Source organism: Gobius niger (assembly GCF_951799975.1).
Source record: "Gobius niger genome assembly, chromosome: 24".
Lineage (NCBI taxonomy): Eukaryota > Metazoa > Chordata > Actinopteri > Gobiiformes > Gobiidae > Gobius > Gobius niger.
Window position 1 is genome coordinate 2,316,427 of NC_136875.1, and position 16,371 is coordinate 2,332,797.

At 45.4% G+C, this 16,371-nt stretch overlaps 1 protein-coding gene across 1 annotated transcript; it reads left to right on the plus strand.

The window, feature by feature from the left end:
• Nucleotides 1-473: 473 nt before the first annotated feature.
• Nucleotides 474-15,975, plus strand: evc (EvC ciliary complex subunit 1; the record flags this gene model as incomplete). The annotated part of the gene is made up of 20 exons (XM_079582423.1): nucleotides 474-656; nucleotides 3,726-3,854; nucleotides 3,962-4,051; nucleotides 4,350-4,591; nucleotides 6,002-6,086; nucleotides 6,167-6,265; nucleotides 6,364-6,489; nucleotides 7,676-7,837; nucleotides 7,907-8,123; nucleotides 8,267-8,406; nucleotides 8,474-8,572; nucleotides 10,664-10,876; nucleotides 11,560-11,669; nucleotides 11,744-11,909; nucleotides 12,534-12,755; nucleotides 12,844-12,979; nucleotides 13,713-13,815; nucleotides 13,877-14,003; nucleotides 15,363-15,462; nucleotides 15,842-15,975. The coding sequence occupies 20 exons, from the start codon at nucleotides 474-476 to the stop codon at nucleotides 15,973-15,975; spliced, it is 2,883 nt and encodes a 960-aa protein (XP_079438549.1).
• Nucleotides 15,976-16,371: the final 396 nt, after the last annotated feature.

Sequence of the window (16,371 nt, forward strand, 5' to 3'; positions counted from 1 at the left end):
TACTAAGGCCAATATGTTAATACTAAAGAATCCTTTTAATATCATCTACAACTTGTTAAGCCATTGCTTCTTGTCTTTTAGCTTTAAGTCACTTTTATACTGAAAGGAAGTGCGTGTAGAGTTTCCGGCCTAATATTTTTCGCCTTCATTCTTCAACTTTTCCAGCAACAAACTCCTCGTACAAACACAAAGTTAGCGGAAACGTTGTCCCGCCGCAGGTTAAGCTTTCTTGTGTCAATAAACCGGGAGAGAAGCCAGGGACGCTCAAGCATAACGGAGGGAAAAGTCGGTTGGTGCAGTGTTTTGTTGGGAAAGACGCTGGTTTTCACGGAGTGCGAGCGTCACCGTTACGAGATGTTGAAGTGTGTGTCGTGTGTCCCTGTGCTGTTCCAACAGGGCTGTTCCAACAGGGCTGTTCCAACAAGGCTGTTCCAACACTGTTCTAACACTGCTGTTCTAACCCACTCTGAGTGATGTCGGAGGGCGAGGACGTGTGGGATTGTGGTTCGGACGTGTCTCGGCTGGTCCAGGGGGAGCTGCTGCAGGTTTACCCCGGCCTCCTGGCTCTGTCCTCGGTGTGCGGGGTGGTCAGTGGGCTCCTCACCGCGGCTCTGCTCCTGCGCTTCTGTGTCAGACCTTTCCTCCTCACCAGACAGGTACAGACCACAGACTGTAGGTACAGACCACAGACTGTAGGTACAGACCACAGACTGTAGGTACAGACCTCAGACTGTAGGTACAGACCACAGACCACAGACTGTAGGTACAGACCACAGACTGTAGGTACAGACCACAGACTGTAGGTACAGACCACAGACTGTAGGTACAGACCACAGACTGTAGGTACAGACCACAGACTGTAGGTACAGACCTCAGACTGTAGGTACAGACCACAGACTGTAGGTACAGACCACAGACTGTAGGTACAGACCTCAGACTGTAGGTACAGACCACAGACTGTAGGTACAGACCACAGACTGTAGGTACAGACCTCAGACTGTAGGTACAGACCACAGACTGTAGGTAAAGACCACAGACTGTAGGTACAGACCTCAGACTGTAGGTACAGACCACAGACTGTAGGTACAGACCACAGACTGTAGGTACAGACCTCAGACTGTAGGTACAGACCACAGACTGTAGGTACAGACCACAGACTGTAGGTACAGACCACAGACTGTAGGTACAGACCTCAGACTGTAGGTACAGACCTCAGACTGTAGGTACAGACCACAGACTGTAGGTACAGACCACAGACCACAGACTGTAGGTACAGACCACAGACTGTAGGTACAGACCTCAGACTGTAGGTACAGACCACAGACTGTAGGTACAGACCACAGACTGTAGGTACAGACCACAGACTGTAGGTACAGACCACAGACTGTAGGTAAAGACCACAGACTGTAGGTACAGACCACAGACTGTAGGTAAAGACCACAGACTGTAGGTACAGACCACAGACCACAGACTGTAGGTACAGACCACAGACTGTAGGTACAGACCACAGACTGTAGGTACAGACCTCAGACTGTAGGTACAGACCTCAGACTGTAGGTACAGACCACAGACTGTAGGTACAGACCACAGACCACAGACTGTAGGTACAGACCACAGACTGTAGGTACAGACCTCAGACTGTAGGTACAGACCACAGACTGTAGGTACAGACCACAGACTGTAGGTACAGACCACAGACTGTAGGTACAGACCACAGACTGTAGGTAAAGACCACAGACTGTAGGTACAGACCACAGACTGTAGGTAAAGACCACAGACTGTAGGTACAGACCACAGACCACAGACTGTAGGTACAGACCACAGACTGTAGGTAAAGACCACAGACTGTAGGTACAGACCACAGACTGTAGGTAAAGACCACAGACTGTAGGTACAGACCTCAGACTGTAGGTACAGACCACAGACTGTAGGTACAGACCACAGACTGTAGGTACAGACCTCAGACTGTAGGTACAGACCACAGACTGTAGGTACAGACCACAGACCACAGACTGTAGGTAAAGACCACAGACTGTAGGTACAGACCACAGACTGTAGGTAAAGACCACAGACTGTAGGTACAGACCACAGACCACAGACTGTAGGTACAGACCACAGACTGTAGGTAAAGACCACAGACTGTAGGTACAGACCACAGACTGTAGGTAAAGACCACAGACTGTAGGTACAGACCACAGACTGTAGGTACAGACCACAGACTGTAGGTACAGACCACAGACTGTAGGTACAGACTGTAGGTACAGACCACAGACTGTAGGTACAGACCACAGACTGTAGGTAAAGACCACAGACTGTAGGTAAAGACCACAGACTGTAGGTAAAGACTGTAGGTAAAGACCACAGACTGTAGGTACAGACCACAGACTGTAGGTAAAGACCACAGACTGTAGGTAAAGACCACAGACTGTAGGTAAAGACCACAGACTGTAGGTAAAGACCACAGACTGTAGGTAAAGACCACAGACTGTAGGTAAAGACCACAGACTGTAGGTAAAGACCACAGACTGTAGGTACAGACCACAGACTGTAGGTACAGACCACAGACTCTAGGTACAGACCACAGACCACAGACTGTAGGTACAGACCACAGACTGTAGGTAAAGACCACAGACTGTAGGTAAAGACCACAGACTGTAGGTAAAGACCACAGACTGTAGGTAAAGACCACAGACTCTAGGTACAGACCACAGACTCTAGGTACAGACCACAGACTGTAGGTACAGACCACAGACTCTAGGTACAGACCACAGACTCTAGGTACAGACCACAGACTGTAGGTAAAGACCACAGACTGTAGGTAAAGACCACAGACTGTAGGTACAGACCACAGACTGTAGGTAAAGACCACAGACTGTAGGTAAAGACCACAGACTGTAGGTAAAGACCACAGACTGTAGGTAAAGACCACAGACTGTAGGTAAAGACCACAGACTGTAGGTAAAGACCACAGACTGTAGGTAAAGACCACAGACTGTAGGTAAAGACCACAGACTGTAGGTAAAGACCACAGACTGTAGGTACAGACCACAGACTGTAGGTACAGACCACAGACTCTAGGTACAGACCACAGACTCTAGGTACAGACCACAGACTGTAGGTAAAGACCACAGACTCTAGGTACAGACCACAGACTGTAGGTACAGACCACAGACTGTAGGTACAGACCACAGACTCTAGGTACAGACCACAGACTCTAGGTACAGACCACAGACTGTAGGTAAAGACCACAGACTGTAGGTAAAGACCACAGACTGTAGGTACAGACCACAGACTGTAGGTAAAGACCACAGACTGTAGGTAAAGACCACAGACTGTAGGTAAAGACCACAGACTGTAGGTAAAGACCACAGACTGTAGGTACAGACCACAGACTGTAGGTAAAGACCACAGACTGTAGGTACAGACCACAGACTGTAGGTAAAGACCACAGACCACAGACTGTAGGTACAGACCACAGACTGTAGGTACAGACCTCAGACTGTAGGTAAAGACCACAGACTGTAGGTAAAGACCACAGACTGTAGGTAAAGACCACAGACTGTAGGTACAGACCACAGACTGTAGGTAAAAACCACAGACTGTAGGTAAAGACCACAGACTGTACTGACCGCTATGGGACGGTTCTACAGTCTACATGGCCCTGCTCATATGAAAGTGTGAAGTCCAGAGAAAAGTGATGTGACCCTGTTCCCTCTGCTCCTCAGGGCTATAACATCCGCCGTCTGCTGGAGCCGGAGGATGTGGCTCTGGAGAACAGTCCGAGTGATCGCGTGAACGCTGCCAAGAACGAGGGGCCCGGGGCCAGCAGCAAGGACAACGTACCAATCTGCAAGGTATTACATCTTAAAGGATTGGAAGGGTTTCCATTTTTTAAAAGTCTAAAACATGTAAACTGAGCGCTCGAGTAACAGTAACATCTTAATACTGACGTGTCTTTCAGCCGGAGAAGAAGCCGCCTCCTGTGAGCGGTGACGTCGCAGCGTTTGCCACAAGAGCCAAAGTGGTTTATCCCATCAACCAGAAATACAGAGTAAGGACTAGGGCTTTGTCTTAAAAAAGGTTTTGGGCTCTTGATTGAAGTGTCACCAGTGTACCAAAGTAAGTCATTATAATTACGAAAGAAACCCAATATTATTGGGTAATATAGCAACATAAACTGCTGCTTATTATTGTTCTTCTTATTTTATAAAATTAGAATCCTTTAAACAAATTCACAAGCCATTGTTAGTTGTCAAGTATGTTATAAGTAAGAAGTGAGTCAGATGTAACCTTTGTTCACCACAGTTTTGTATTTTGTCATTTACTCTGCACTCTTCTACATTTACTAGCCTTTAGCGGACGGAGCGTCCAACCCGTCTCTCCATGAAGCATCTCGTGTGGCCCCCCTTTCAGCGGACCCCCCCTCTTCCTCCTCCTCCTCCTGCACTGATGAAGACTCTGATGAAGAGGAGGAAGAGTGTGAGGGGCAGAACGGGAGCAGACATTTTGTGTCGTCTGCACTGCCTCAGAGTCTGCAGAACCACAGCTTCACTCCCGTCTCCAACCGAGGGCTCACGCTGACACTGACTGGGTAAAGAAACTACTACTACAGATACTCAGGATAAGAGTACTCAAAGAACTAGCACCACATTTGTTTCTAATTCGTACTCAGTAGACCTCCATATCGTCTCAAGTTCAGCTGCTCGTCTGCCGGAGTCAGCTCTCTTTGATGTTCCCCGTCGTCTTTTATGATCTGTCCAAGTATTTGGGTTCTCCCACACACCCTTAGTTTCCGAGTGGTTCCAGCAGTTTGCGAGACAGGTTATCTCTTCTTTCTGGTCTCTTGCTGATTTCGTTTGCTTCTCTCCATCTCTCCAGCAGTGCGCCATCTGGACTAATGCGTATTCAGGCCGAGATCCGTGTCAAATGAACGGCAGCACTGGTCACACTTTAAAAGTTTCTCAAGATTGGTGTCTTTGTATATTTGCATTTTCATCTTACACCACTGGGTTTGGTGTATCGCCAACCCACAGGCCTTTGTGAATGCTGTCCTGCAAAGACCACAGATTCTGTCTTCTGTCCTCATTTTGGCTTCCCTGTGTGTGAGTGTTCTTCTGAAGGTGTGTCCACCATGGGTTTTGTAAAGGCTTTCTTTTGCAGAGACGGGCCTCATGTAGGGATTTGACCCTTTTTTGTGGTAAATGTTGCTCCACAGGCCATACTTTTTGTGTTTTCAGAGCTGACTTCATATATGGAAGGTGTACTGGGCGCACATTCCTGTCCAAATTTCATGATTTTTGTTTCGCTGTCATTGATTTGGAGGCCTACCAACTCAGCAATTTCTTTGGTTGTTCTTGCTTCAGTAACAATATGATCTGCAAATTCCACTTGGGTTACTACAGTTTCTTCGATTTCATTCTTTTTTGTAATGGAGATGCATTTGTCATGATGCATGTTTGATCACCCATTCCAGTACTACAATGAATAGTAGCGGGCTGAGAACACACCCCTACTGACAATGGCAATTGGTTGGTCATAAATATTTTCATTTCATTTCAATATCATGTTAAGATAGTCATTAGGGCGTCCATACAGTACAAAGTATTCTAAGCCTTTGGTCTCTTCCAACTGAGTCAAATGCCGGTCTAAAAATCAATGTAGCAACAGTACAGAGGTGCCTGACACCAACTGACTTTTCCGTTGTTCTGTACGTATCTCCTCAGTTCCAGCTGCAGGTTTTAGCTCTCAGTGCCTTCTCCAGTTCTGGTTCTTTAATGTCTTCTGTGTTGTACATGAAGTTTGGGGTCAATGTTTCAATTATAAGCTTATCAAATATTCCATCTCCTCAGCTACTACTTCTGCTACTGATGATGACGATGATAAAGTATTTATCATTTCTTGTTTCCATAGTAACTAGTCCCCTAATCCAGTATTATCACTTCATCATCATATTATTACCATTTACTACTGTTGTTATCACTACTTTTCATGTGACTTTCAGTGTGGAAAGTCGTATGAATCTGTTCTTCTTGGCTCTGAGAGATGTCCAGCAGAACTATGTCCAGCTCCAGGAGCAGAAGGACCTGGTGAGGTCATCATCATTGATTTTTATGATCGTATACGTGGAAAACACTGCAGTCGCTCTGATCCTTGGATTTCTTTGCAGGTATATTCTGTGATGATGAAGACTTTATTTGGGGCGCGTTTTCCCAAAAGCAAACAGGAATCTGACTTTTTCAAAAGCGTTCTCCAGACGCAGGAAAAGGTAGAGACAGTGATGACCATCATAGAAACATGCTTTTGGGTTATGTCTAGTACAAGTCTCACACAAAGACATGTGAAGTGACTGTGGTTCTTCTGCAGGAGCTGAGTGAGTTAAAAAAGAGATTTCCCTTCAGTCCACCGGCCCCTGAGCAAAGTGAAGGCGTCGTTACGTTGGAGGAGGTTGAACGGTCTCAGAAAGAGCTGCTCGAACACGGACTACACACGGTAAAGACAAACACACACTTTGGTGCTGATTTAGAAATGTAAATACTGTAAAACACCTCAGTCAGAAGCAACTCGCATCTCTCACTGGAAAATATTACATGATACATGACGATGATACTTTTAAATGCTACATGAAAAGTTGATCACAAATGTACTTTGTTGTACGGCTGCACTATGGATTCCCCACTGGTCTAATGCAAACAAGTGATTATTGAAGGATCCATATGGATTCACCAATCTTAGCTTATCGACACACAACTGCATCTCACTCAGCAAACATGACCTCTCCAGCACTAAACATGCAACCCATATGTTTATCGCTATTTGAGGTGACCTTATCTCCACATCACAAGAAGCCACAATATGTTCTCTCAGGTCAGCGAAAACACACACAAGAACTAAAGGCGTTTCCACACTGGCTCTGGTTAGGTCGACCCAAGAGGCAGTTTAGAGTCGGCATATTGAGCTGAACCTTTGAGCTTCTCTCTCGCACTCAGACCAGCTGAAACCAGCCGCTGTCTGTATAGAAAGTTTCTGTGGCCAATTCAAGTGCATGTCTCATCAGTCTGAGGCATCACCACGACACGTAACATCAGGGAATCCATTCCATGCATTTGCTGTATCGACAGAACTCTGAACGCTTGATGCCTGTTGTCATGGGAATAAGCTCGGCGAGCAGCTGATTGTTGTCGTTACGTAGTACGGCTGTTGAAATATACTGAAACTACTCCAACATGTGTGCAAATGTTTATTTTTGGATTTGTCCTGCAGACCATTTATCGATGGATTAATTATAGTCTCATTCTTTGGGATAGTGTAAGGGCAAGGCTTTGGGAGTGGCTCTACTGAACCGTTGAAATGTTTTTGCCTTTTTAAGTCATTATTGAACATTGGCTCATCATTCTGACCTCTATATGTTTGTCTTAACATTTGCAACATTGTCCTATTGTTTTCCTTTTTTATTCTATTCTATTCCAAATTACGGAGTTGGCTAAAAAACTGCCAGATTGCTAGCATGAATGAGCCTTGTTAGCCTGCACTGAACTATCATTATCACAATGTTCCACATTTGTTCTTGTTTGTATCATACAGCTGTCTATGATAAATGCACTAAAATCATCTTCTCCAGCACGCTCATCGTTGTGTCAATATGTAAGATGTTGTGATGCTTTTTCTGTGTGTGCAGTGTCAGAGCTTCAGTAACCAGGTGGAGGACTTGTCTCAACTCCTGCTGAGGAACACCAGCGTTTTTCACCCCGAGGAAGCTCAAGAAATCATCAGCTCCATCTCCAAGAGCCTGGTGCTGCTGGAGAAGCATCTACAGACCTGCCAGGACTCACTGCTCATGGTAATCCTCCGCTCTCTCTGAATCTGTCCCACTCTGCCTCCCCTGACCCTTTGATCGCCGTGTCCTCAGAGCGTCCAGGAGAAGGTTCAGTGGTGGCAGGAGCTGGCGGCTCTGCTCCAGACGCAGCCCACGCTGTTGCGACAGGAGGCCTGTTTGAGGCAGAGCTTGGTCTCCACAGCGCTGGAGCAGATGACCAGCGACGGAGTCCTGACCTTCAACCAAATGGAGAAGATCCTGTGGGAGGTCCAAGAGGCTCAGAGCAACGGCCTGAAGCAGCACAGCCAGGGTACGCCTCACACAGGCAGTCATGTCTTGGAATCGTCGCTGAGTCCTTCCATCGAATATTGTCTCCACTTTTAATAATAATAACAATACATTTAGTTATATTTTATTTTGTTTATTGGCCTTTTTGGACACTCTATTTTTCAGAGTGCCTGGGAAAGACCTCAGAGCTGGTGACAGAGAAGATGAGCCGACTGGAGTCAAAGAGGAGGAAGATGTTAAAGAACCAGAGCAGAGAGAGGAAAGTCCTGGAGCAGCCTCAGAGAGACCTGCAGGGGGCGCTTAAGGTCAGAGATCCAGTGAAAAGATGCAGCTTCATACTGTCTTATAATAATAATCCTGTCCCTGCTCCAGGTTCACGAGGATATGTTTCTTAGGCACAGGCAGCAGCTGAAGGACCTGGAGCTGCAGCAGGAGCTCAGGCTTACGGACGCCATCACGGAGCTGTGGACGGTGAGTCACAATATCTATAGTATAAGCACTCACATTTTTGTCCATGTCTTTGAATGCACCATTTACATGTAGCTGTCTGATGGAAGAAATAACCAAAATGTGATCTTGGCAAGTTAGCGTGAGTTCACAAAAACACAAATCCACATAGAAAGAGTGGTCAAAAGTATAGAGATCAACAAAGTGAGGCTCAAGAAACAAATCACAACATAAAGCATAGGAAAACGTTCTAAATTACAAATGCTTATAACCAAAATGTTACTTTTGATAGTCCCACTTTACTTTGATAGTCCCACTTTACTTTGATAGTCCCACTTTACTTTGATAGTCCCCACTTTACTTTGATAGTCCAACTTTACTTTGATAGTCCAACTTTCTTTGATAGTCCAACTTTACTTTGATAGTCCAACTTTTTCTTTGATAGTCCCACTTTACTTTGATAGTCCCACTTTACTTTGATAGTCCCACTTTACTTTGATAGTCCCACTTTACTTTGATAGTCCCCGCTTTACTTTGATAGTCCCCACTTTACTTTGATAGTCCCCACTTTACTTTGATAGTCCCACTTTCTTTGATAGTCCCACTTTCTTTGATAGTCCCACTTTACTTTGATAGTCCCCACTTTACTTTGATAGTCCCCACTTTACTTTGATAGTCCCACTTTCTTTGATAGTCCCACTTTACTTTGATAGTCCCCACTTTACTTTGATAGTCCCCACTTTACTTTGATAGTCCCACTTTCTTTGATAGTCCCCACTTTACTTTGACAGTCCCACTTTACTTTGATAGTCCCCACTTTACTTTGATAGTCCCACTTTACTTTGATAGTCCCCACTTTACTTTGACAGTCCCACTTTACTTTGACAGTCCCACTTTACTTTGACAGTCCCACTTTACTTTGACAGTCCCCACTTTACTTTGACAGTCCCACTTTACTTTGACAGTCCCACTTTACTTTGAAAGTCCCACTTTTTTCTTTGATAGTCCCACTTTACTTTGATAGTCCCACTTTACTTTGATAGTCCCGCTTTGATAGTCCCACTTTACTTTGATAGTCCCCGCTTTACTTTGATAGTCCCACTTTACTTTGATAGTCCCCACTTTACTTTGATAGTCCCACTTTACTTTGATAGTCCCACTTTACTTTGATAGTCCCCGCTTTACTTTGATAGTCCCACTTTACTTTGATAGTCCCACTTTACTTTGATAGTCCCACTTTGATAGTCCCACTTTACTTTGATAGTCCCACTTTACTTTGATAGTCCCACTTTACTTTGATAGTCCCACTTTGATAGTCCCACTTTACTTTGATAGTCCCACATTACTTTGATAGTCCCCACTTTACTTTGACAGTCCCACTTTACTTTGATAGTCCCACTTTACTTTGATAGTCCCACTTTACTTTGACAGTCCCACTTTACTTTGATAGTCCCACTTTTTTTCTTTGATAGTCCCACTTTACTTTGATAATCCCACTTTACTTTGACAGTCCCACTTTACTTTGATAGTCCCACTTTACTTTGACAGTCCCACTTTACTTTGATAGTCCCACTTTACTTTGACAGTCCCACTTTACTTTGATAGTCCCACTTTTCTTTGACAGTCCCACTTTACTTTGATAGTCCCACTTTTCTTTGACAGTCCCACTTTCCTTTGATAGTGTTGATTAAAAATGAGTTGATGTAAGTGCGTGTTTGACCTTTCAGTGACCCACTGTCTGCTTGGGGGTTTAGCATAGCTCCTTTACTTACCATCCTGGTGGTCCCCAAGACGCTCCAGCAGCAATTGTTTTTGAGGTTTCTGGTAGGTTTTTGCTGCTGATTGAACCGTCTCCAAACCGTCTCCAAACCCTAAAAAACTCATGAAAGGGGCCACGGGGGTGGAGAGTAAAGGAGCTATGCTAACCAGCCATACAGCTGCTGGGTCACTGAAAGATTAAATACACACTAATATCTCCATACGTTGATAAAAAGTAATATCGTTGCATCTCTAACCTTCTCGAAGGTAGTGAACTCATCCGCTAACAGCAGATATCACATAAAGGGCACAACAACACCTCCCGAACTCTAATGCTCTGCTCCTGAACTTTTGCAGAGCCTGCGTTCCTCCTGGTCTTCGCGGCTCGCCCATCAGTGCCGCAGTCTGCTCCTCTCCTCGTTCTCCTCTGAGGCCGGTCTGACCCAGGACCAGGCCGAAGGACTGTGGTCAGACCTGGAGCTGGCTCTGGGTCCACAGCTCCACGAGGCTGAGAGTTGCATCAGTGAGAAGCTGCAGGAGACGAGGGGCCGGCTGCACCGAGAGGGAAAGGTGGGTTTATCCATCACCTCCATGCGTAGACATAATATTAATAGACTCCTCACTCCTCCCCGTTTGCCATAAGAACTACGTTTGAGGCAGATTTACAGACGCCTCGTACTCAGAGGAACGGAGCATGTTCCTAAGAAGGGCATAAGGGTGTGATCTCCAGTTTGTGTAACATTATGTGACTGTAAGTAGCTACATGTTAGGTGTTAGCCTAGCCTTACCTTAGTAGAGCAGACGTATGCTTGTCTATTTTCGGGACATTTAGCTGGGCGCAGGCCGTCCACATTGTTTGATCCATTGTAGGCAGTGCTCCAGTTGTGTTTTCGGCTTTGTGAAGGGAAAGAACTCGACTCCCCCAGACACACTCTTATTATATGGTTCCAAGAGTCCGATTTGCATCCTCCATAGGCTCATAAGCTAGCTGTTTGTTTACTTTTTAAAAACTGCTTTCTCCAGGACCATTGTGGACTTTCTGCAGTAAAAAAAAAGTCCACCGAACCTCACAAAAACACGGCAAAGACATGCCATCGCATCCAGCAAAACAATGTGGAGCACAGAAGAAAGGGGCAAAAAGCAGTTGTACCGAGGGAGAGGGAGGGAGGTTGCTGCTTGATGTTTTGTTTCTTCATCCATGACCTGCGTGTTGTGCTAAAACAAGGCCTAACTTGACTGTGGTTCCTCCTCAGACGTGGCGAGTGGAGATGCTGTTGGCAGAAGCTTGTCTCAAACATCTCAGCGACCATCAGACCAACAGCCTCCAGGCGCTGGAGCTCAGACAGAGCTACTCTCTGCACGAGTAAAGTCAAACTCTGGCATTAGCACCACTTCAGCTCATCATGCTCTTCACACTGTCCCTGCTCCTGTGTGCAGTCAGGCGGGCCGGCTGCTGGCGCTGAAGCACCTGCACCTGCTGGGGGCGCTGCGGAGGCTGTTTGTGGTCAGACATGTCAGTCTGAACCTAATCAAGGAGATGAGGCTGAGTGCGCTCAGTGAGAGCGACGGTGGCGAGAGGAGCCAGGACGCAGAGACTGTGGAGGTGAGCTCACACAGGCTCCTTCATATTACACTCACTAAAGGAAAAAATCCCAAACTGTATCGTTCACAAGATTACAGACATAAATATGACCAAATATAAGGCATGTTATTCATAATGGCTAAATTGTCTATATTTAAAAAGCCAGGTTTAAATGTCTGATTTTATTTTGTGACATTAGTAACAAAGATTTGCTCAGAGGGATTTGGATCTGATTTAGTTAGTTGGAGAAAATGGCTAAAAAATCTAGTTTGTCCTTGTTTTTTTGGGTTCAAAGCTCAATATATCAGGCAGGAATTGGATATTGAAGAATCCCTGTTAAAAAACTTACAAATGTCAAGTCCAAGACTGTAAAGTCTGGAGTCTGTAGGAGCTGGAGCTGAAAACCTCATTAGGAGAAAATGCACATGATTTCAGACAATATTCCAAGTCCACAAAATAAATAAACATTGTTAAGAGTTTGGGCTCATTCTGATCCAACAGTGTTTTTCTACAGTGAGTTATATCTGCTCCGTGTGCAGGAGTTACAAAGTTCGCACACACCTAATAAAGTATAGAGTGTTAAGGGAAGTGTGTGGAACACCGTGAGATCGATTGAGATTCAGTGCTTCCCCTGTGTTGGAACAGAGCCGCGGTGCGAGTGCGACGCAGGGGAGGTGGGCTGAGGAGCATCACTTGCTCGAGCAGAGTTTGAAGCAGGAATTTCTCTCTGAGCTGGAGACTGGAGCCGAACTACTGCAGCGCCACCTACAGACGATATTGGGGAATGCACTGAGCCACAGCGTCCAGCAGGAGATGGAGCGAGAGCCCCCAACCCTGAGCTCTGACTCGCATTACGACAGCGTGAAGGTGCCGCCGCACTAGGAGTTTTCAGAGTTTCATCGTTGTTGTGAAGTAGTTGCTTGAATAGTGAAGTAACTGATTGTTTTGTCCTCAGTGGCGTCTGACAGAGGCGGCCTCTGAAAGTGTGTATCTGACCAAAGACTCGCTCTGCGCCCTGGTCCAAAAGTACTTCTCACAACTGCAGAGGATCACAGGACAACTGCAGCAGGAGCCGTCCAGGCTGAGCGACGGTACTGCTGCTACTACCCCAGGCTCACATTCATGCCTTTGCAGATACGGCGCAGGCTTTGCAAGAAACCAAAACTCATTACAATCAATGTAGTGGGCTCAGTGTAGCCCCGTGCAGTGCACTGAGCAGGGCCACTTACCGAGGCCGTAATGAAAAAGATCCACAATGCCGCAGCACTCTCTGATCAAGCTCAGGGACTTACTCAAACCAAACAGGAACCCAGGAACCAGCCAGGGAAGTAAATCAGCTACAAACCTAACTAAGCTAATGTGAACAATTGCTGGGTTTCAGGTGACTTCACAGCGTTCTAAAGGCCTATAATATTAATAGAGGTGAAATGATTTTGTTTTGACATTTTTGGTCTTGTACAAAGAGATCATGGACTTACACTGACTGATATTAATGATCATTTTTGTAATTCATACATTTTCTTTTTAGATATGGTTCTAGACAACAAATATTTGAGTGTACGTATCGGAAAAAATATTGTTCAGGTATCGGTATGGAAAACTAAGCATCACTAAAATACTGGTATAGAGCAACTGCATGAAACCACGTGAACTCATGGTCACAGCGCACACAAACCGTGCACTAAACTGTGTTCAGTGTGTCCTAAATGCATTTGCCGAAGCCGTTCAGTGGTCAGCATGAGCCGAGTGCTGCTACTGCTACAACATGTACTGTATACAACTCTACTTCTGTGTGAAAATGACATCACAAATGTTATTGTGTAGATGAGGAGGAGCCAGAGCAGAGCAGCGCTCACATCATGAAGTCGCTCCTCAGAGAGTTACAGAACTGGAGCAAGAAGCCCCGCTCTGCTGAGTTCCAACAGAGGTACAGCTCCACACTGTTCCTTAGACTGTGCTCTGTGTTTATGCTGTAGTTGTTCCCTCAGAGTGGAGCAGCACAAGCGCAGGCTGCTGTTTCAGACAGACCGAGACCAGCAGCGACTGTGGGAGGAGCTCAGGCGCCGCAAAGTCACCCGGGACATCACACTGGACAAGGTCAAAGACCAACTCATGGTATGTGACTCTTACTGCAGACTACTACGTGTTCTGTGGGAGAACTTTGGGATTTACTACATTCATTGTTTACACCTTGTAGTGCAATATGTGAGTGGTATGAATAGGGCTGTGCAATTAATCGAAATTCGATTACGATTTCGATTACAACAGTAAACGATTACAAAATTAGCATATTTTTTTTTTTCAAATATTTTTTTTTTCAATATATTTTATTTTTTCTTTCTAATTTTAAATTTTTGGATTTTTGTCACTTTTTTGCTGGATTTATGTCACTTTTTTGCTGGATTTTTGTCACTTTTTTAATGGATTTTTGTCTTTTTTTTTAATGGATTTTTGTCTTTTTTAATGGATTTTTGTCACTTTTTTGCTGGATTTTTGTCACTTTTTTGCTGGATTTTTGTCACTTTTTGCTGGATTTTTGTCTTTTTTTGCTGGATTTTTGTCACTTTTTTGATGGATTTTTTTAAAGGCAACAAATAATTGTTTGAATAATCGTGATTTCAATTATGACAAAAATAATCGTGATTATTATTTTTTCAATAATCGAGCAGCCCTAGGTATGAAACATGGTGTGAAAATAAAATACATTAAAAAATCCTGCCTGCCACTCCGGAGTATAAGTCGCGCCAGCCAAGAATTGCATAATGAAGAAGAAAAAAAAGTCCCTCTGGAGTATACGTCGTACGAGCCTTGGCAACTACCCGGGCATGGAGACGTAACTGGACCGTTGACAAGCCTCTTCCGGCAGCACATTGTTCAAGTACCCATGTGCGAACTCATCCTCTTACTGTGGCCATCTAGCTTTGTGCCCATGATTAGCTTCTTTTGTTTGAATCATTTCGAACTTCACAGCAGTCTGGGGACCATGTGCGAAATCAATGGGGATCAATCACAGAACGAGAAGGGACGGCAAGACCATGACCCACTATTAGACATGCAGAAGCTCCTATATACCCAACATGACGCCCTCTGTAGATCGAGCTTTAGACTGTTTTCTATATAGTTTAGCTCGAAAGTTTACAGCAAGCAAGTCGTACGTCACACGTCACCGGATACCATGATGCAATTGGCTGTGGCTACTGCAGACGCATGATAGACATTCAGCCCAATAAACGACTATGGACGATCGTAAACCATACCGCTCCTACGAGAAAGCGAATTGGTGCTAAATATAACTTGTGATATTTTGTCTGGCATTTTACAGCAGTTTTAACTAAAAATGTGCTTTCTTTAAACAGTGAAAAGTTGCAGGGTTTTGGAAAAGTTGCTTGATTTTGCGTTAACATTTGAAATCCTGAAGGTTGTAGATAAACGTAATTTAATGAAAACGTTGTATTGACTGACTGTGTCCACCAGGGGGCAGAGGAGTGCTTCATGGAGGAGCTGGCAGCTTTGGCCCGAATCTCTCTGCCCGTTGAAGAGACAGAGTCAGGAGATAAACAAGAGGACAACAGCTGTGAGAAAACCATCCTCTCCTCCTCTGACTCTCTCTCCTCTGACCCTCCTCTCCTCCTCTGACTCTCTCCTCTGACTCTCTCCTCTGACTCTCTCTCCTCTGACCCTCTCTCCTCTGACCCTCTCCTCCTCTGACCCTCTCCTCCTCTGACTCTCTCCTCCTCTGACCCTCTCTTCCTCTGACTCTCTCCTCCTCTGACTCTCTCCTCTGACTCTCTCTCCTCTGACCCTCTCTCCTCTGACCCTCTCCTCCTCTGACTCTCTCCTCCTCTGACTCTCTCCTCCTCTGACCCTCTCTTCCTCTGACTCTCTCCTCCTCTGACTCTCTCCTCTGACTCTCTCTCCTCTGACCCTCTCCTCCTCATTGTTGTCTCTTGCAGCTGACCCGAGCGTGAACCTCCGAGAGCTGCTGGCCCTGAACCCGGCCTTAGACCCGGCACTGAACCCATCGCTCACTCCGCTCGTCTCGGCTCCAGTGAGGATCGTTTTGAGGGAGCAGAAGAAGAAGACGTGAAGCTGAAGTTTTACAGGGATCTAGGAACCACGAGCTGCAGCTGGCCCTCGGACCTCAGTGCACACGCTGGTTTGTACATTTGTCTTGTGGGGCCAGTCCATTCAAAGCCTTCAAAACAAACAATAACATGTTCAAATCAACTCTAAAATGGACTAGGAGCCAGTGCACAGAGTAGGTACATGCTTACAGATGATGTTGAATGCTGTGTTTCCTAAAGATGCAGCTTGGGAGGGGGTAGAGTGCAAAAACAACAGGAGCCAGTATTGAACCCTGGGGGACTCCGCAGTGATGAGGGGCAGAGGGTGAGGTGGAGCCCCCCAGCCTGACATATAAGATCAATTCGACTTTTTTACATTTATAACCCTTTCATTGCCAACTTTCACACTTAAAGTTACT